Below are 20129 nucleotides of genomic sequence, written 5' to 3'. Positions count from 1 at the left end.
TCCTTTGACTTTCGATTGAGTTTTTAGCATTATCCTCTAGATTTATCTTGTGCATACAAAGATCTGGGGAGATTCCAGGTATGTCATCAAGTGTATATCATAAGGCTTTTCTATCCTTTCTCAGCTCAGTCAACAGCATTGTGGTTTCTTCTTCCGTCAAACCAGAGTTTATAATGACAGGATAAGTTGAATTTGGTCCAAGGAAAGCGTACTTAAGTCCGACGGGAAGAGGTTTAAGCTCGACTTTAGGGGCTTTAAGCTCGCTCCAAGGATCATTAATTGCTGCAGCAGTGTCTTTAGGAGGTGTAGGAATGTTTGTTTGGTCCTTAAGATCTAGATAGTTTAGAGGTTTCCTATAAGTTTCGGATTTATCAAGCATACGCGCGCATTCACTCGAAATTTCTTCAAGGAAATTGCGTTCATCTTTTGCGGGTGAAAGCGTGACACTTTAAGGGTCACCTAGAAGCAGATCTTCATAGACTAACTCAATAATTCCGTCTAACTCATCAACCCAACAAATTTTGCCATCCAAAGTTGGTTTATCGAAACTTTTGTTCATGTCAAACTGCATAACTGAACCGGCTAGATGAAAGTCAATTTTTCCTTCAGGAACATTGATTATGGCTCCGGCTGTAGATAGGAATGGTCATCCAAGAATAAGTGGATCCTTAGGTTCTTTTTCTAGTTTTAGAACTACGTAATCGGTGGGGATGGAACATTTTTCGATTTCTACTGGAACATCTATAAGGATACCTACGGCTTGTCTAATAGAACGATCAGCTAGTACTAAAGAAATTTTAGTGGGCTTGAAAGTGTGATGTCCTAAACGTTTTGCTACTGAAAGAGGCATAAATATGCTAGAACCTAAATCACAGAGAGCATGCTCAAAAGCTACATCATTGATGGTGCATGAAAGTACGAAGCTTCCAGGATCGTTTTTCTTTTCAGGGATTCGGCTTTGCAGGATAGAACTACATTCATGGGTTATCATCATAACGCCTTCTTCAAGAGTTAAAGAATTTGTTAGAATACCCTTCATGTATTTTCTTAAAGCAGGAATCATAGCACAAGCTTCTACGAAAGGTAATTTCACGTTTAATTGATCGATCAACTCTTTCAGCTTAACTTTTTCTTTCTCTTTCTTAGGGGCTTTTAAGGCTCTAGGATATGGAGGTTTAGGTTTATAGACATGAGTTGGTGGAGGTGGAATCGGGTCTTCTCCAAGGATTTCCCGGGATGAATCTTCTCTTACTTCTTCTCCATCCTTTTCTCCTACCACTTCTTTTTCAACATCTTCATTCGTGATTCTTTCTTTTTCTTTCTCCTTTTCTTTACCCTTTTCCTCATCTTTGGGATCTTTAGGAAATTCAGGCTCTTTGTAAGCTATCCACTCCTAAGTGTGATAGCTTTCACATTTTCGGAGGGATCTGCTTCACTTGAGCTTTCGAAAGAATTTTCACTTGGCTCCTCTTCAGATTTTTCTAAGTTTTAGAATTAGTTTTGGCCATTATGCTAAGGATGGTGGATAATCTTTCATCGAAATCCTTCTGCATCTCTTTTAGTTCAGATCTAAGATCACTAATCTCTTTAGACCTAGATTTTTCAAGCTCTAGAATTCTTTTGTTTAGGTTTTCAGCTTCAGAAGAGGGAAAACTAGGATATGGAACATGATTAGATTGAATACCCAAGATTGGTTCGGGAGGTGGTGTCCAACCAAGCCCAGAAGACGTTTTCCCGCGGTCAGGTGGCTCACGACCGCGGTGAATCATGTCTTGGCCGCGGTCAGAACCAGCACGACCGCGGTGAAACCTTGCTTGGCCGCGGTCCGGATGAATGGACCCGCGGTGATCAGAAACGAATGGAAAATCTTGAATTTGATAAACTTCTGCAGTGTTCACCATCCCTTGATCATAAGAATTCATTGGGTTGTCCCAACCTTCAAAGTTACACGTTTGTGTGCCTTGTTTGGTTGTTGCAATCCAAGATGACTCATTATGTGACGGAGACACTTTATAACTTCCGAAATTTCTTCTTTTTTCTCAGGAAGTGCAGAATTACCAAAGGTTACTTGATTTCGGATGCTGTTTCCTAAATTTTTAATGAAAAAGTGAGCATCTTCTACAGATCTAGTTGTGAAATCTCCATTACTTGCTACGTCGAAAGAGTGTCGTACCTCTGGAGTTATACCGCGATAGAAGATACCTAGCAGGTATTCCTCGGCATATCCATGGTGTGGACAAACTCTTTGGTATTCCCTAAATCTTTCCCCAGTATCTAAAAGATCTTCATCTTCTTTTTGTTTAAAAGTTCTTATCTTCTTCCTTAAGAGATTTGAACGATTTCTAGTGTAAAAACGATTTAGGAAAGCAGTTCTACACGCTGCCCACGTTTTTAGTGAAGCAGGTGGCAAAGATTTTAGCCATTTGCTGGCCTTATCTCTAAGAGAGAATGGAAAAAGACTACACTTGTGGTAATCCCCATTTGCTGTAATGGTTGCACATAATTCTTCGAACGTCTCGATATGGTCTATCGGATTTTCGAATGAATAACCATGGAATTGATTTTGTTGAACTAAATGGATATGTGGTACCTTAATTTCGGTTTTGCCATCCTCAGGTAAGGCTGGTTGAATAGCTCTTCGATCTCCCAAGAATTTCTCGAGTGAATCGAAACTTCCAATCAGTTCATCATCATCTTTGTGTTTGACCGATCCGATCAGCTCATTGTCATCATAAATCGGTTCTTCAAACTCATCATCAGTCAGGTCATCATCACTTGGATCACCATCCACACGATTTGGTGGATCACCAAGAATTCCGGGAACATGTTCATGGTCTCTCATTGCAGAGAAACCTGAAAAATTCAAAAGAAAAAGTAAAAGTAAACAAGTGTTCTAATGGATTTAAGCTGGGATTCGCAACGAAACAAATTTAAGTCCCCGGCAACGGCGCCAAAAACTTGATGCGAGTTTGTAAACGGGGTTGGTTGTTTTCGTTTTACTAAGCTTCAGGTTTTAAATTTATAACTCCTAAATGTCTGCAAGTGCACAGATGTGCGCTGTAGTACTTAGGGTATCGATCCACAGAGACTTAGTTGTTTCAGTACGAATTCACTGCAACGCTTAAATCAGATTAGAACTAAAAAGGTTTTGGTTTTGGTTTTGGGTTTTTGTTGTCACTAAATCTAAACTAGAAAGCTAAACAAGTAAAAGCAATTGAAAGTGAAAGCAAATAAAAACAAGTAAAAATCGATTAAACAAAAGCGAATGAAGGCAACTAGATGGCGATTAAACTAGGCGATTGAAAGCAAAGAACAAGCAAATGAAAAGCCAATTAAATTGAAGGTTGTAAGCAATGAAAGACAAACGTTGGGGCTCAAGGGGTTTCGCAGGGGTTCATGGTCTATGCTAGGTCGATTTTAAACAAGTGATAAAGCTAATCAACTACGTATGTTCTAGAACTCGAGGCACGGAAGTATGAATAGCCTACTTTCGCAGCACTAAACAACTATCTCTCGCAACCCTGATCAGTAGGTTTCCACTCTGATCCTGGAAGGGAGAAGATGCAATAGCAGAATAAGACTCATCAACATTCACAACTCAACAACAGGTAGGTTCCCACTCCTATAGAAGAATTGCTCGTTTCACCCTAGTTCAGACAATCAATGAAAGCTTTCGCAACATATCATATCAGATCGGCTTCTAAGTGGCCAGCAAAGAATCACGCAGTAAGATTAAAGGCAAACGAAGAACATCTAGAAGATTATAAATCCTAAATTTATCGATTCATAAGCAAAGACACATGAAATTCCCTTTGAACAATCCCTTTAAACCCAACTGGGTAACTACTCAAACTTATTGTAACAAAGCATCATAAACGAAATTGAAAGTGCAGGAAACTAAAGAAAACAGGGAAGAAGAATGAAGAACGGAATCGCAGATGGAGGCGCGATGATGCTCTCCTCGGTGGCTCCTCCATCAAAGGCGGCGGCTCCTAGGGTTTGTGAAGCACACGAACTCTCTCTCTCTCTCTAAGTGTTTCATTTTATTCTTCTCTGCCTCTTTAGAATGACCTAAAGAGGGTATTTATAGCTTCTGGGGTGGTTTTGGACACTTAGGGCTTCAAAAATAACGAAAGGAATTGATCTGGGCTTTAATTAAGTCGTCGGGAAAATGAACGACCAATGTCCGCGGTCGCGGTGGCTCTACCCGCGGGAAAACAGGTGTTGGCCGCGGTCCCGGCTCGTGGTCCTCTTCCGGAACTGCATTTTCTGTCATTCTTGCATCGGGAGTATCTGAAGATCTAACCGTTGGATTGTCTCCAAACCAAGTGCATTAGAAAGCTGGTTGGATCATCTATGTTGTCTCAAATTTTGGGGGTGATCAGACGCTGAGAAGGTCTTCATCGCTTGTCATACTTCTGACGGTCTGCATTTATCCAAATTGCTCATTTGTTCTAAATTGCATATTTTTTGCCCAAGTTTCCTGTAAAGTCTTTTGAAACTCTAAAACATTGAAAACACTTTAAAAACTATTGAAAACAGAGTTAAAACACCTGCATAAGATACAATTATGATCCATAAAAATGGTCAAAATACGGTGTTATCAGTCTCCGAGTGATTTGAAGAATGATTTAAGAAAGTTTTTAGAAAGTTTTCGAGAAGAATAATTGTTTTATGGTGGAAGTGTTTCTAGTGAAATATATAAATGGTTATGGTTAAAGTGTTGGTAGAGCATCTCCAATGTATTCTTCCATTTTTGTCTCCAAAATGGAGTAACTCCAAAATGGAGCTCTCCAATGTATTCCCCCATTTTCAACTTTAAAAAGAATATTCTAAGTATATTCTTCCTTTTTTATTTTATTGTTAATTACTAATAATACACTTTATTTATAAAAATTATAAATAAACCCATTTATTTTTTCTGTTGAAATTTCCATAAAAAATAATATTAATATTAAATTCAATCACTATGATATAAAAATAACATTACACACCATTTAAAATAAAATAAAAAATACATTTTAATTTAAATTTCACCATTTGAATATTTTTCCTACAAATGATCAATTAAAGCATTTCGAAGTGAGAAATGAGCGTTTGTCTTCATTTTTTTATAAATATAGATGATGATGAGACTATTGGTGCTTCTCTTTCTCAACGACTAAGTGGAATAAAAAAAATCCAAAATGAAAAGAAAAATCGATGATGGAACATCAGATGTTATCAACTCTTTAGAAGAAGGAAATAAATAACTTTTGGAAAAGTTAAAGAAGACAAATGCCCAAAGACAACAACATTTGGATATTCAAAGTAAAGAACTATGCCTTGAAATAATTTAAGGAAGAAAACAAATTTTTGTTCCAATACTTGAACTCGATACAAGATCCAAATCTTCGTGCTTATGTTCAGAGTGAACAAACACGGATTTTACAGAAAAGGGCTGAACAACAACAATATCAACAAAATCCGCCTCAATCTAGTTTGTTTGGACAGTATTTCAATGATATTGGTAGATCTGGAAGCAGTTTACCGGATTTTTATTAATCAGTTGTTGTATTAAATTTGTTTTATGTTATTTCTAATTTTAGTATTTCTTATGTATTTTTAATTTTATGTGATTTCTATTTTCAGTTAATCTTATTATATTTTCTATTCTCAAATTTTAAATTTATCTATCTTTTATTTTAATTTAAATATGTATAATATGAAGAGTTAAATTATAAATGAAAATATAGTTTTAAGAATTAATGAAAAGTGAATGACTATTTTGGAAATAAAAAAGTTCACCTGCAAATAGAGTTGAAAATGGAGTTACTTTAAATTTGGAGGAAAAAATGGCATTCCCCCATTTTGGAGGTGAAAAATGGAATAGGATTGGAAAAAAAATTCTCCCAAAATAGCATTTGGAGGAACAAATGGGATAGGGTTGGAGATGCCCTTAGCAATCAATAACCAGCATTCATCAAAAGAGCTTTAACTATTTAACCTACTCTAAACTACCAAGCATTGATAACAAAGAGTCTTCACCTCACAAACACCTAACGAGCATTTATCATAAAGCATATATAACCGATCATTACAACTAACTATTCAGCTAACTATGTAAAGCTAACAAATAGTTAGGAATATGAATTATGTTGCTTCATTGCTTTCAAGTAATCGGTGGGACCTTGTATGAGCATCGTTCGTTGTTTCTCCATTTTACCTAGCAAAACATTTTAAAACACTCATTATTAAGTTTTTACTAACTAAATCATTGTCTTGTTAAATGATGAGAAGAATCTTGAAACCGTTTTTCACTTTCCTTATGAAGTTGTTCTGGTTCCAATCGGGTCTCGTTCTTTTTAGCCCTTGGATTTGTCCGTGGACGCTTCCTAAAGTTTGGAACTGGTCTAGACGAGCTCTGGAACTGAGTAACAGCTTCTGTTTCCTCAGCAAGCTTCTCAGTTTCCAATGGAGCATCAGGGTTTGAAGATCATAACATTTCCTCTATGCATTTCCTGCAAACTGTTCCCAAAAGATTCAAGTCATAATACATACTATAAAGGCACAAGAATGGCAACGTTTTGCTTAGCTTTAATATTGATGGAAAACAAAGAGTACATAACTTCATAACATAGACATAACATCGACTTAAAAAAAGAAACCTAAAACCTAACAAGGAATGAAGGAAGTCAAAAATTGGTTGATCTTCTCTTCTGAAATCACAACTCTCCTCTCCACTAATTTTTCTCTTCAGAAATCACAAATTCACTCTTTCAAACCCTAACAAATATTATCGGCCAAAAAGAAAAATGGTCGACCGAATATGGTGGAGAGGAGACTTTAGAGGAGAGAGAGGATCTCAAAAAAAAAAAAATTATGGTCAATCACATGCGGACACGTGGTTTTTAAAACCGATTCTAAAAAATAATATTTAAGAAGCGGTTCTTAAGAAAATAGACTCTTTTCTTTTTTTAACAAAAGTTTGCATATGTTTTTGGGCCAAGAATACCTCTTGAACTCTTGATGGAGGTGATCTTAGATCACGTGTTAAATTAAAGTTAATTAACCCATGCACATGTCATGTGCACGTCGTTTTCCCCAAATTCTCTTACTGTAAACCCTAATTTTAATCGAAATTATTTTAATCAAATTCACGATCAATAACTGTCTCATCCGCGAACTATTTTATAATCTCCGGCAATGGCTATACTGCTCAAATATCCATCTTAACGACTCCTCTGCCCATCATCATGTCGTCGTAGCCACTCAACAAACAGAAGAGCAAAGATACAATGGGGTATTGCTTCGGGTGCAAGGAAGCTTCTTGTAGGTTAGGGTTTTGAGAAATGGACGAATTCATGATAAACTAAAAAAAAACAGAACCAAAAGAAAAACTTGTTTATTTTTTTTACCTTTTACCCCTGTTTTGAATTTCCAAAAAACGAAGTAAATCAGTCCGTTTAAAAGGAAAAAGAAAATATTTTTTTGCGTATTTACTAAATCAGTTAAAAATGGTATCTCAGAACACAATCCATTATGGAAACTTTCTGAATATGAAAAAAAAAAAAAAAAATCCAATGCAATTCACAGAAAGTAAAAAGCTGAGAGATGCGAAGAAAGTAGTAGTATAAGTAAAGAGAGACGGAGATGAGGATGCAAACAATCTCTATCTTAGTAAACCATTGATATCTTATACAATATATCAATCAACATGGGAGGCATAAAACGTAAAATAAAGATTGAGAAGATCGAAAACAAAGAAGTAAAATCGGTCTATTTTACTAAACGACGTGACGGTCTCTTCAGCAAAGCTTCTCAGCTCTGTCTTATCTCTCCGGCAACTCAAATCGCAATCTTAGCGACTCCTCTTTCTTCCAATTCTCACGCTTCTTTCTACTCTTTTGGACATTCCTCTGTTGATCACGTTGTTTCTTCTTTTCTTTACGATCAGTCTCCTCTTTCCACAAACCAAGAGAACAAGCAAGGGTCAGAATTAGGGTTTTGGTGGGAAGACGAAGCCTTTGACAGATCAGAGAATTTAGAAGAGCTGAAAGATGCTACTGATGCGGTTTCGAGGATGTTGAACAATGTTAGGCTTCGTTTAGATGCTGTGAAGAGTAATAATCAAAGAGATGGAGGTTTAGTGATTGATCAAAAGGAGGTTCCTCAGCTTCTTAACACCAAGACGAACTACAACGAAGAGACGACGAATCAAATTACTGAGTTTGATGGAACTTTTGGTGATAAAATTTTGTCAGAAGATGAGGAGGATATTCTGACTATTGATGATTATTTTACTGATGTTAAGCTTGACCCGTTTTGATTCGATGATGTTCTTAATTTTATGCATCATTAGGTAATTTAGGTTATATCTAATCTAGCGGTGTATTTCTTTCTTCTTTTTTAAAAAAAAAAAAAATTTGGATTCTGGAATAATGCTACCAAAATTGAAATGGTTGAGTAAAATTTTTAAAAGTGGCAAAAAAAATCTTTTATTAGAAACTTATGTTCCAAGTCTGGTTCAAATTCACAAGGAGGTTAGTCAAATGTTTACCTAGTTTCTTTCTTGCTTTTCCTTGCCTTCATGTTCCTTTGAACAAGATTAGTCAATTATTAAAGTAACCGGACAAAGCCTTTCTTTGTTTCCTTTTTTTGCTTTTGCTTTTCTTTGTTAATGATCTTACTCAAAAACTTTTGTGAACATCTCGTTGGCTTTAGCGTATTCACGATTATCCATAGTGTAAACACATATCTGTGAACATCTCGTTGGCTTCCTTCAAGAACTTGCGAACAAAAGGCCATAGCTTTGTCAAGTAACTAGTGTCCAACTCCCATAGATCTTCCCGCTTTCTTTGATTAGATACTTCTATAATTCGGAGAGACGTTGAAACCTTGATGGAGTAGAGAAGCGTGTGGTCCAAGTCAAGGAAATTTTGAAGCTTCTTCTCGTTGAGACAACAGAATTGCATTGTAAAACGCTTCACAACGCCGCAGCTTCTTGAGGAAGCATATGTAGATTTTGCCTAAAGAGTCTCAAATAATAAGCTTGTTTTCGAGAAGCAATCTCCCGAACGATCATCTAATATCACTTTGTTCAATGCTTTGAAGTTTAAAAAAACACACAAAGATTTATTTTTGTAATCTCAATCTTATATGGAAAGTATTACTACATATCTATCCTCAACCCCACTAGCAATAGCTCAATGGTGAGGCACATTGAGAGAGTGGAATATATCTACTCATAACAATAATACACGAAAATTTGTGTTTAAGTATAAGATCCTAAATGTTAGTGTACATAAGTACAAAAGAACATATCGACCCAACTCCCTTAGTCTTTTATGCGCTTATGACCAGTAAGAAAGAATATCGACCCGAGTCAAATCATGAACCATTTGATCTAAAGGAAAGCGAATGGTCCATTGATCTCTCTCTATGCTTTTTCTGGGAATACCTTGAGAAGGAAATCGGTGAACCGTTTAGAGTAAAGCGTAGGCTCGATGGCTGAAATTGTCATCGGATCATGCTTCATAGATTTGCAAGTATGTTCCATTCTCTTCTTCATGTTGTACTCTTGCAAGATGTCGATGATGCCCATGTACACAACCACATCATATACTTCAAAGAGCTCCACCATTCCTGATTCTTCCTCCTCGTCTTGACGTACTTTGTGGTGGGCTTGAGCCGGCATGTTCACTCCTAACTGTACCCGGAGCCTGGAACTCAATTAAAAAACGGTATGGTTTGTGTCAAATAATGAAGAAAAGTTTAACTTCCGGGTCAGTTTTTGATGCAAATGGGAAGTGACTGACCTTGCAGTTCCAGGTAGAATGAGATCAACTTCTTTCTCGCCAACAGAGAATGCTCGTAGTGTGCTTCCTCTGATGTGAGGACCCGGGGCAGTATTAACGGAACTAGGTTCGTGAGTAACCAATAACAGCCCTTTTGGAGGAATAGAGGGTTCACGAGGCATGACTGATGCAACACAACAAAGAAAAAAAAAAAAAGAAATTTAGTAAGCGATACAAATCCATGACGTTTATTCTTAGTTTACAAAGCTTGGATATAGTAGCTGTATAGTTCTAGGTGTGAGCACTAGAACTATACCATATACCTTCAACAGAAGAAACACTATCATTTTCTTGATCTGACATTGCATTGGGAGGCTCCAAGATATCATTAAGTTGATCGGGAGCTCTAAAATGTAATCCCAGCAGAAGACTGTAATCAATGATTTGCAGAGATTCCAAGAACGAGCAGTCTAAATAAATTTGCCTGCCGTTTGGGGAAACAAAGAGGTTCCACAAAAAATTAGACAAACAAAAATGTAATTTAATTGTGCGTAGCATTTGCAATCAAGATAATTAGGTGCACAAGAATGTACAAAAGATGAAAACTCCGAGGAAGTTTAAGTTAGTAGAACACAGGAGAAGCATCACACAACAACTTTACAAACAGAACTAAACTTAAGGCCATGCAAAGAAGAGCAAACGTCTCATTTCTAAAGAGATGCGTGGAGTCAGCAGCGAAACTAAGACATTTGATATTTTCAAAACACACATAAACCTAGAGGTTCTGTAATGAAAATGACTAAAACATAACATTCAAGAGAACTCACTTGAAAAGAGCCTCTCGAAGCAGCTTGTCCATATGAAATTCATAAGCTAGATCAAGATCTTTCATAGTAGTCTTTTCTCCCATTTTTTTCTTTTCTGTAAATCTCCCTTGAGAAGATCCCTTAAGGTCATAGCGGCGATGAATCTTCAGTTCTGTGCAAAACATATTCCCCATGACCACAAAGCGTACCTATCAGAGAATCACAACGCTCATGCTAAAAGAATTGGAATATAATGGATCTAACATATAGAAGAGATCAGACAAGTTCTTACCTTTTTACCCCACTTGAGTTTTAATCTGTGAACTCCAAAAAATTTCGTTATGAGCGTATTTTCATGGTCCCCTACATGTTCATAGTACCTAGGCAACATCCTGAGTAGAACCTACATGAAAAAGGAGGATGCTCTCAGTCATAATAACATATATACACCACTGCTACACTATAAATCAAGGACCCCATGTTATATTTAGAAAAATAGATACAAGTAAAGACAAAGACTAGACTATCTGTAGGCGATATAAGCATCCTCAAAGAAGGAACAACAAAAACCAAAAGGACCAAGAATCAGCTCCCATAACGAAAAATTAAGAAGGCCTTACAATATCCCCAAAACACTATTATATGCATAAGGAAAAGCAAGAAAAAGATAACAGCTTGGTTGAGTTATATCAAACCTTCAACTCAGATCTTTTCAATGTCTTTATCACAAATCTGTCGTCATGAGAAAGGTAGAAGATGCTGCCACTTTTCCCAGGAGAGGAAATTTCCCTCAGGCCATCATCGCCACAGATAGACATCATGTAGTCTGCAGCATCCAGTTTGAACATCTCTCTCAAATTCCTATGACATGCCATTGAACAAAATGCAGAGTAAAAAATTTGAAGAACACGTAATCTTCAATACACTAAGAAAAGTGTTTATGAGTAAAAAGATCCTCTTAATTTACAATTGCCGTCGAAAAATGCCAAAAGGAAGGAGCTTCGGGTGTTGAAAAAAACATCATCCCGCAGAAATTACTGTTTTAACTTATTAGCCGATTTATATATGATTATGATTATTACTTTTAACATTACTCCCATTTTTTTTGGTTAAAAGATATCAGAAAATCCATGACCATGACGAGATGCCTTACGAAACAAAAACAATCTAATAAAGATCGGTAATTAGACACCTCGCAAACAGCCAAACACTGTGAAGCTCATCTTTAACAAAAGTATTTCAAGTTGTTGTCCAGTTTCCATAATTTATAGTACGTATTGATAGAAACCTATTATGCTAATGTTTTTGTTGATTCAAAGCTTTTTGGTATATGGCGTAAGAAAAAGGTTTACCTGAAAACCATAGGGCAATAGTCTTTCCAGTCGAAATCAATGGACTTGTGTGGAGGTGTATACTGGGAGCCGTTTTTAGGGAAAAACATCATGATTCTGGCTCTTTTACCGAAGTCAGACGCACGAACTTCCCGCCGAGGCACTGGCGTGATTTTTCCAACAGTATACCTGTGAACTTCAAATGTTATGTTGTGTAAGAGGAATAACTAGTACAAGCATTGTTCAACAGTTTGTGTTCTGGACACGTTTATCAAGTTATAGTAAGCAGAAATAACAGTGTTTTAGGCTACAACTGAGTAATCTCAAGATCATATGACAATTGGAGAACCAGTTCAGAGTATTTTTTTTAAGAAGCTCTCTTTTCATTTTGACAACCAAGATTTGTTAAAATACTTTCCACAAATATAAATGACATGTGTCTCGAACTTGTTTACCTGATACCGAGTTGGAGATTAAGCATTAGATAATAGTTCCATTTTCCCCCAAGAAACGACATACAAGCGCCAATCGTGATTTCTTTAGTACGATCCAAAGGTCTAGCCCTGTGTGACATGTCAATAGAACTCATAATTCGTTCTTTAATCAAAACTCCTTGCATGTACTCCCTCTCAAAAACGATAGGGTTCTTATCGCGTGCCTCGCTTTGACCAGAGTCTACAGACCGTACAGACTTGGACGAGGGTCCATGATGCATAAAATCTCTTGGAGGGTCACTGGTGCTCCAGTTTTCATCAAGAAACCTCTCAGACATTCTACCCGAATTCCTCGTCAGTCCACTTGTTGTAGTTATCTCAGAAAGACTTCGTGACACAGCTTTTGAAGCCCGTAGCTCATCAAGATTTATCGATGAATCATGAGAGAGGACAAAGTTTCCTGTGTCATCATAACCAAAAGACCTATGCCACTTCTTTAGAGACGGGTGCTTACTTCCAGCAGGATAAAAGACTCCATTCCCATCTTTCAGGCCACGTGACCAGGTCCCAAAATAAAAACCACCATCAGCATACTTATAAACTCCAGAGCCATGTCTAAGACCATTCAACCAAAACCCGTTAAAGAGATCACCATTTGCCCAGCTCATAACTCCTCTCCCAGACATTTTACCCTTTTTCCAATTCCCAAGGAACCTGTTTCCATTGATCCAAGTATAGCTACCACTTCCATCTTGTACTCCTTCTTTCCATGAGCCATCATAAGAATCTGAGTTACAATACTCTTTCCTTCCTAGACCGTGCCGCACATTCATTCTCCAGGCTCCACTGTAGACAGATCCATCAGGAGAAGTCATGGTGCCAAAGCCATGAAGGTAGCCTCCAGAGAAATCCCCTTCATATTTAGCTCCAGATGACCATATAAGCTTTCCTTTCCCTGATATTTTCCCTTCTTCCCAATCACCTTCGTAGATGATTCCATCTGACCAAACATACTTCCCCTTCCCATGAGGAAGTGTTCCTTTGAGTTGACCAGAATAAGCATCACCGTTTGAGAATTCTCTCTCTCCAGGCCTGAGGAAATACAAAGGTACACTTCAGATCTAAGAAATCTGACCACAAAAAAAAAAACAAAAAGATAAAATCAAAATGTTGAAATGCAGTAAGATCTGTTGACAAGAAAGAAAAAAAAACAGACCTCGTTTCCATCTTAACAAGCACCTGGTGATTTGATGCAAATCACATTAAAGAGACAACAATCCACGAGAATTTCGTTCTCAGATAGTTCATAGATTCTTATTCCCTTCTATTAAGCAAACATCTTTCATAATTTTCCACACCATGTGCTGAAAATGATAGATTCCTCCTGGAGCTGGCATTCACCAATAATACATCCCTGTCAAAGAATCAATAGCTTAAATTCATATTCAACCAAAAATTAGGTACAATTCAAACAATAAAGCTGGTTTCAAACATGGAGAAAACCAAAATTTTCCAGAACATTGACCACCAAATTCCCAAATTATGAGAGCATTGCAACTCCACCCAGCACTCAATACCAAACATTTCAAGCGAATTACAATGAAACAGCTCATGCGTAGCCTTAATCCAATTAATTAATTATACAAGTAAGTAGAGAAAGATAGCAAATCGTTGATGTACTCGGCAGAGAGGTTAAGAAATCTCGAGTTCTTCAAGCCGCAGAAAAATGAATTCACGAGCTGCGATACGATAGCTTTCGAGAAACAAACAACCAAATTCAAAAGGAAAGCAATCCGATAATCGACTCGATTCACAGAATACTCACCGAGATGGACCTGGGGATCTCCCTGAAAGCTCGAGAGGAAAAAGAAGAAGGAAGAAGAAGGAAGAAGAGGAAGAAAATTCTGGATTGATCAAAGAGTGATGATTAGTCTTCGTTGTTGCTTCAATCGGAGAATTTCTTCTAGTACAAATGTTCTGATGCCCATGCACGAAGGTCCTCTCTCAGTCTCGGAGAGTCTTCTTTTTTAGCGAAATTTTCCGATCTGTATTTTTCTTTTTTTTAATCTTTTGTAAAATTTTAAAAGTTTTTATTATTTTTCTGTTTTTGCCCCCACAAGCTCTGTTTATCATTCTTTGGGATTGTACGGTTCAAACTGAAAAGGCCTGTCTATAAAGATAAAACCTCATCAGATAGGGATGGTAATCATCAAATATGTTTTTTTTCTCTTTCTTTTTTTAACATATAAATTACTCGAAACTACCTTTTACCAAATCCGACTAGTGTATATCATATTCGTTTAATCGATGAAGGTATCGACAAATCTGAATAATAGTGTTTAAAATTTTCAGTCTAATATCACTAATATCTGAGATATGTTATCGATCGTTATTACAATATACAGCGACTTTGAAATAAACAAAATTTAGTGATATTGTTAATTGAATAAGCCATCCACTTATTAAAGGTAAGGAGTCAATTCTATCGTTGCCGTTAAAATTTTGAATATATTGTTTAATACAGATTTAAATTTTCTAAATAAATCTACAAAGGATTAAAAGTAGTAAAATCTTCAAAATTGAGCATTTTTTCAATCAAAATGTTTTACTTCAGAAATCTAAAACATATTTGAAATATAAAATGGACTAATGAACATTAATAGAAAATGTTTATTGATTATTTATAATTATATAATAAGATTTAAAGATTGTAAAGTTAATGTTATGAATCTTTTGTCAAAAGCTTAAATACCTAAAACAGTTCAGAAATTAAAACCGGTGATTTCAAGTTTATATAGTTAATCATTTATCAAAATTAATATTAATACAGATTGTAAGGATAAAAACTGAAAACTGACTGTTGTTCGCTGACAAAAGCAAAAACCACTACATTGAAATTGAGACATTTCACTATTTTGTTTATGTCATGAGATCACTTTAATTAACGCAGATAAATCATAATTAGATCAAAACACAATTTAATTTAAGACTTTTCTACATGGGTTAGCACAGTTATTTATATTTTATTTTTCTACGAGGGTTCTACACCCAGGTGCGTCACACCTATTTAAAATACAATTTCAATGAATATTGTAATGATATTTTTTTGTCCTTTGACTTTATTTATAAGAACAGCTACCTATTACACCAAAGAATAAAAAAAAAAATTTCTGTTTGGTGTCAAACGAAAGAAAAATTCAATACGGTTTTGCGACTCGAAACTGATCATAAATATATTGTCCACTAATATATATACATGCATATGTAGACGTTAGGTATTTCTTCTTTATGTGGCAACAAACGTTAGGTACTTATCAGGTTCATTCTAGATAACAAAATTTAAAATAAAAGCTTATTAATAATTGCTCTTTCAAAAATAAATAGCATATTAACTAATATTGTTTGCATTTTATTTCCTAAATATTTTTTTTTTCAACAATTTTAAGTTAAACTAAGTAATTGTAGTTTGGTTAGAAAGAATCGTTTTGTTGGTTGAGGCCATAGATCGATTCCTTTCAAATGCAGAATTATCAAAATAACGATTGGCCACTTAAAGTGTAACTGGACGGTCTCATGTTTCACCAGAGGATAAGCCGGTGTCTTTAAACATTGGATATCTTGGGTGCTAATAAAAACAAATATTCTTAAACTATTATTTGGATTTGATTAATCTATGTTGTATGTATAACATAATGTAGAGCATAGCAGATTCAAAAACAACCATAGATATGTGGTACTTCATGCATGTTTTTATTACTCTGACGTTTAAATCAATATCTTTTTCTATAAAAATTGGTTGAAAGCAAGAAAATGAAGTCAGAAGATAGAGAAGAAAACAAAGGTTTCAGTTTAGGATGGTCGTGAATCTAAATAGTGGTCAAAACTGTTTATAATATGGCTAGACTGCAGACTAAATCAGTTTTTGATTATTGCTAGTAAGTAGTAGCCAATCCTTTTGTAGAGTACTAGAGTAGATCCAAACTTTCCGGCAATTACTAGACTAATACCTTATGAGTTTTTTTTTTTTGACAACATCTTATGAGTTATGACATGAACGTGACAATAATACTATACGTGTTTAGGACCAAATCCGCTTGAAATCAATGCGATTGTTTTCATATGCACATGAATTCAAAATCTGTCGCCGCGGATATTTTATTAATTAAGAATTATAGTAATTCAAATATAGACGTCGATGATATGCATATAAATATTAAATATCTGGACTCAACCGAACATGGCCAAACACAAGAAGACAAACATCAACGCTTACGTATATATATAATTTCTTTAATATTACATATTTAGTTCAACGTTCAAAGCAAAAATGTTCAAGAAAAACAAAAAACGTTCGAAGCATCCAATGAAATCTTTCTTTCAAACTATAATTGTAATCTGAAAATCAAAAGCGTGGGTCATCATCGCATATGGGAAACTATAAGTCTATACTACATTACAAAACCGGAGTCCAGCGTTGAGGTCGTTCACAATCGTATATGGGAAATAGCTAAAAACCATACTAAATTTGACATAGAAGATCATGTATACATTGAAAATTCTATGATGTAGCTGTCATTAAGAAAAATACATGAAACACGACAATTCGATATAAAATTAGACTACTTCTTATATTAAACTGAAATATTTTCATTTAGATTACAGTTTTAATAGAAAATAGATTATTATATGCAGATTTTGTAATTTCACTCACAACATTTTTCATTTCATGTAATTTAGTCTCAATAATATATTATTTATTTATTAAATTAAAATGTAGGCCGTTAGCTTGGGTAACGAAAACGTATAAGAAAGTTATCAAATCGTTTTCGATCTAAAATCACTAGCTAGATTCGATTATTGTTTTGAGTGAATTTTAATTATGGACATTTTGGTTAGGCTTTGATATTTTGAAGTTGACTATTAAGATTCTGAAGAAGAACAAAAATCAACCAAAATTACAAATAACCTACAATTTAAAATCATGACTTCTTTGTGTGCAAAAGATCAAGACTAAAAGTATTATTTACGAAATTTATCAAAAAAAACAACTTCTCCAAAAAATAACTTTTTTTTTCTTGCATCAAAGAGACGTACAAATTTATATACAAAAGTTGTCTCCAAAATTAATGCCTTTACTTCCTTTACGTCATATCCATAAAATCTACGTGATTCATTTAAAAAAAAAAAATTCAATGTGTAATGTGTACGAAATTCTTATCATTGTGTTTTTATTTTTTTTGTTAAAGATCATTGTGTTTTTATTCGTCGACATATCTGCGAACAAGACGAAAACTCCAAAAGTAAACGGTAAACAGTAAATACATATCTGTCTTTTCTTGTGAAATAAACAATCATTTTATTCGACAAATAAACAATCATTTAACAAATTTCGGTTTGTTTTAAAAAAGTCTAAACAGGTTTTAAATAAAAAAGGGGGAGGATAATAGTTGTTAGAAATGGAAAGGACGAAATAATGAATTGAAAACATAAGAATTGCATGTGATTGCGAAGAAAGTATATATAAAAGAAAATAAAATAAAATAAAATAAAAGAAGAAGTGATGTGGTTGTCACGTAACGCATCGAGACAAAAGGAGAGAGTGGCCCTCTTCGATGTCTGCCTTTAATTTGTCCCTCTCCTTGCCGTACTCGTCGTTGCTAAGTATCAAAAGCTTGATTACCTTCTTTAATTTATCTTATTCAAATACTGTTTAACCTAATTAATTCTTAGTGTTAAAACAGTTAAATTCTCTAATATGGATCTGATACGTTCCCCAACCACCACACGAAGGATCGATTATCCACAATTTTTATATAAGCAGCACCTTAAATTAAATCATTGTTTTTTAGAGATTTTGTAAGTTGTCTGACTATTATTGTGGCTATGATTAGGACGTCCATCTAATTACAAGCTATCGAGTTTTGTAAGTATTAATGATAAGTATACTATGTTGGCTTCAATTTATTGAATTATGATTCTAGATAGTTTGTCAGTTGTTGGAATTAAGATTGTGACAATACAAAAAGTGAGATATTATAACAAATTAAATGCCAAGAAAACAATAACAGAAAAACTGAAAAATAGAATTGTCAAGAAAATGTAAAACTTATTTTTAGACCGAAAAAATTAGATACTTTTACGTTGTGGCCATTAAAAAAAAGAAGGAAAAACTCGTTATTTTTTGTTTCTTCCTCTTTATCGATTTCTATCACTTGTCAATGTCACATCAATCGTCTATTTCTCTATTCCTCCCATTTCTTCCTTTTTTTTCTTCACTCTCATCATTCATGCATCTCTCTACTCTCATGCTCTGTTTTCTTCTATATATTTTTACTCAACCAAAAACTGTCTTAAGGAAACCAAAAGAGAAATAAAAACATATCAGGTTCAAAATCAGCACGATTACTTTTTGTAACATTTGTAAGGAGATTGCTACATATCTTGGTTCGAAAGAAACATATCATTCTTCAAAAGATAGATTATTATGATTGTCAATTGTTTGACCAAAAAGAAAAAATTACGCAAACTAAATCAATATGGATTAGCAATCCAATGGTCACCGACGCACCGTTCTCTTTAGTCTTTATTGAGAAAATATGCTTATTCAGTTTCATTACAAAATGATGTTTACAAACCTTTTCAAATTTTTAGAATTTTTAGATTCAGATGTATTTAGAATTATCTGTTTATGTTAAAACTAAAATGTATTAAACAGTGTTCAAAAAATCGGCCTAGTCGGCTAGTCGGGTTTAGCCGACTCGATTTTTATAAAATCAGTGAAGAAAATCCGGTTTAGTAAAAAATCGGACCAAGTCAGAGAAAATCGGAAAAATCGGTAAAATCGACCAAATCAGATTAATTATTTTTATCCTTTTTTAGTCAATTTTTTACGGTTTTGGATAACTCGAACGCTCACCCCAGCCATAAAAGTTTTTATCCATGGATAGTAAACCAACATCGGTTTATAGAAAAGAGAAAAAAAAGATTTAAAACGTAGATTAAGGTTAATAACTTAATATAATCATCTTCGTTCCTCCCCACTATTTCACCTTCATAAACTACAAGAAGCGATCATCATTTTCTATTGCTAAACTCTACGAGTTTGTTTAATCTTCTCTTTATCTATCTGTATATATTATATAACTATATTGTATTCTCTAAATTTGTTTTTTCATCTTTGTTTACTTTGTTTATGCTCTGTTTCTAGTTTCAACTTTCAATTTTAATGTTGAGCCTAGAGGAGATATCGATTCCGACGATGAAAATGATATAGCTATTGATTTTGAATTTGAGTCTGAAAATGAGCAGGTGGTGGATATGGATGTGTTTGAAGAATAAGTTAGATAGATTTTTCTTTGCTTTACATTTTAAAAATTTTTAGATTAAAACTTATTTTAGTTTGAAGAATTTGATGATTTTTAGTTGATTCTTTGTTGAATTTTATTTTATAATAATAATTATTAATTTTTCTTACTTTTTTTATTCAAACATAAATTTTGATAAAGTATTTTTTAAGAAAACAATTAAATTTTTTTAAAAATATGATATATAGATATAAAATTTATAAAAATTAACAAAAATTTTGCTAACGCCTAGGCTCTACCTAGTCTCCAACTAATCCGCTTAGGCGCTAGTCTTCTATCACCTGTCTAGCCATTGCCTACCGATTTTTTGAACATTGATATTAAATTTAGAAAACAGTGTAAGATAAATAAACTAATTACAATAACCACAAGTCCACAACAGAAAGTTAGGTTTGATTTATCATTTTGAGTCTTTTAA

The 20129-nt window shown here is 34.5% G+C and overlaps 2 protein-coding genes and 1 non-coding gene across 4 annotated transcripts; 2 read left to right on the top strand and 1 right to left on the bottom strand.

Annotated features, from left to right (window-relative positions):
- Positions 1 to 2222: 2222 nt before the first annotated feature.
- Positions 2223 to 2330, top strand: LOC112082434. The gene has a single exon (XR_002897109.1). It is a non-coding gene; the product is annotated as a small nucleolar RNA R71 (small nucleolar RNA).
- A 5366-nt stretch (positions 2331 to 7696) lies between these two features.
- On the top strand, positions 7697 to 8308 carry LOC18010266 (agamous-like MADS-box protein AGL97). The gene has a single exon (XM_006392041.1). It carries the CDS (start codon positions 7697 to 7699, stop codon positions 8306 to 8308), a length of 612 nt encoding a protein of 203 aa, XP_006392103.1.
- An 824-nt stretch (positions 8309 to 9132) lies between these two features.
- LOC18010260 (phosphatidylinositol 4-phosphate 5-kinase 8) lies at positions 9133 to 14390 on the bottom strand. Of its 2 annotated transcripts, none has more exons than XM_024157539.1 (10): positions 14173 to 14390; positions 13564 to 13761; positions 12369 to 13439; positions 11935 to 12102; positions 11278 to 11443; positions 10875 to 10985; positions 10604 to 10791; positions 10100 to 10260; positions 9798 to 9960; positions 9133 to 9701 (listed from the first exon to the last, which is right to left on the bottom strand). In XM_024157539.1, the coding sequence occupies exons 2-10, from the start codon at positions 13572 to 13574 to the stop codon at positions 9419 to 9421; spliced, it is 2322 nt and encodes a 773-aa protein (XP_024013307.1). In that variant the 5' UTR covers positions 13575 to 13761; positions 14173 to 14390; the 3' UTR covers positions 9133 to 9418. The 2 variants fall into 2 exon arrangements, with proteins under 2 accessions (XP_024013307.1, XP_006392102.1); XM_006392040.2 differs by having other exon boundaries at positions 12369 to 13477; positions 14173 to 14382.
- Between the last annotated feature and the right edge of the window lie 5739 nt (positions 14391 to 20129).

This window comes from Eutrema salsugineum, unplaced genomic scaffold (assembly GCF_000478725.1).
Source record: "Eutrema salsugineum unplaced genomic scaffold, Eutsalg1_0 scaffold_8, whole genome shotgun sequence".
Taxonomy (NCBI): Eukaryota; Viridiplantae; Streptophyta; class Magnoliopsida; order Brassicales; family Brassicaceae; genus Eutrema; species Eutrema salsugineum.
This window is presented reverse-complemented; position numbering and strand designations above follow the sequence as displayed.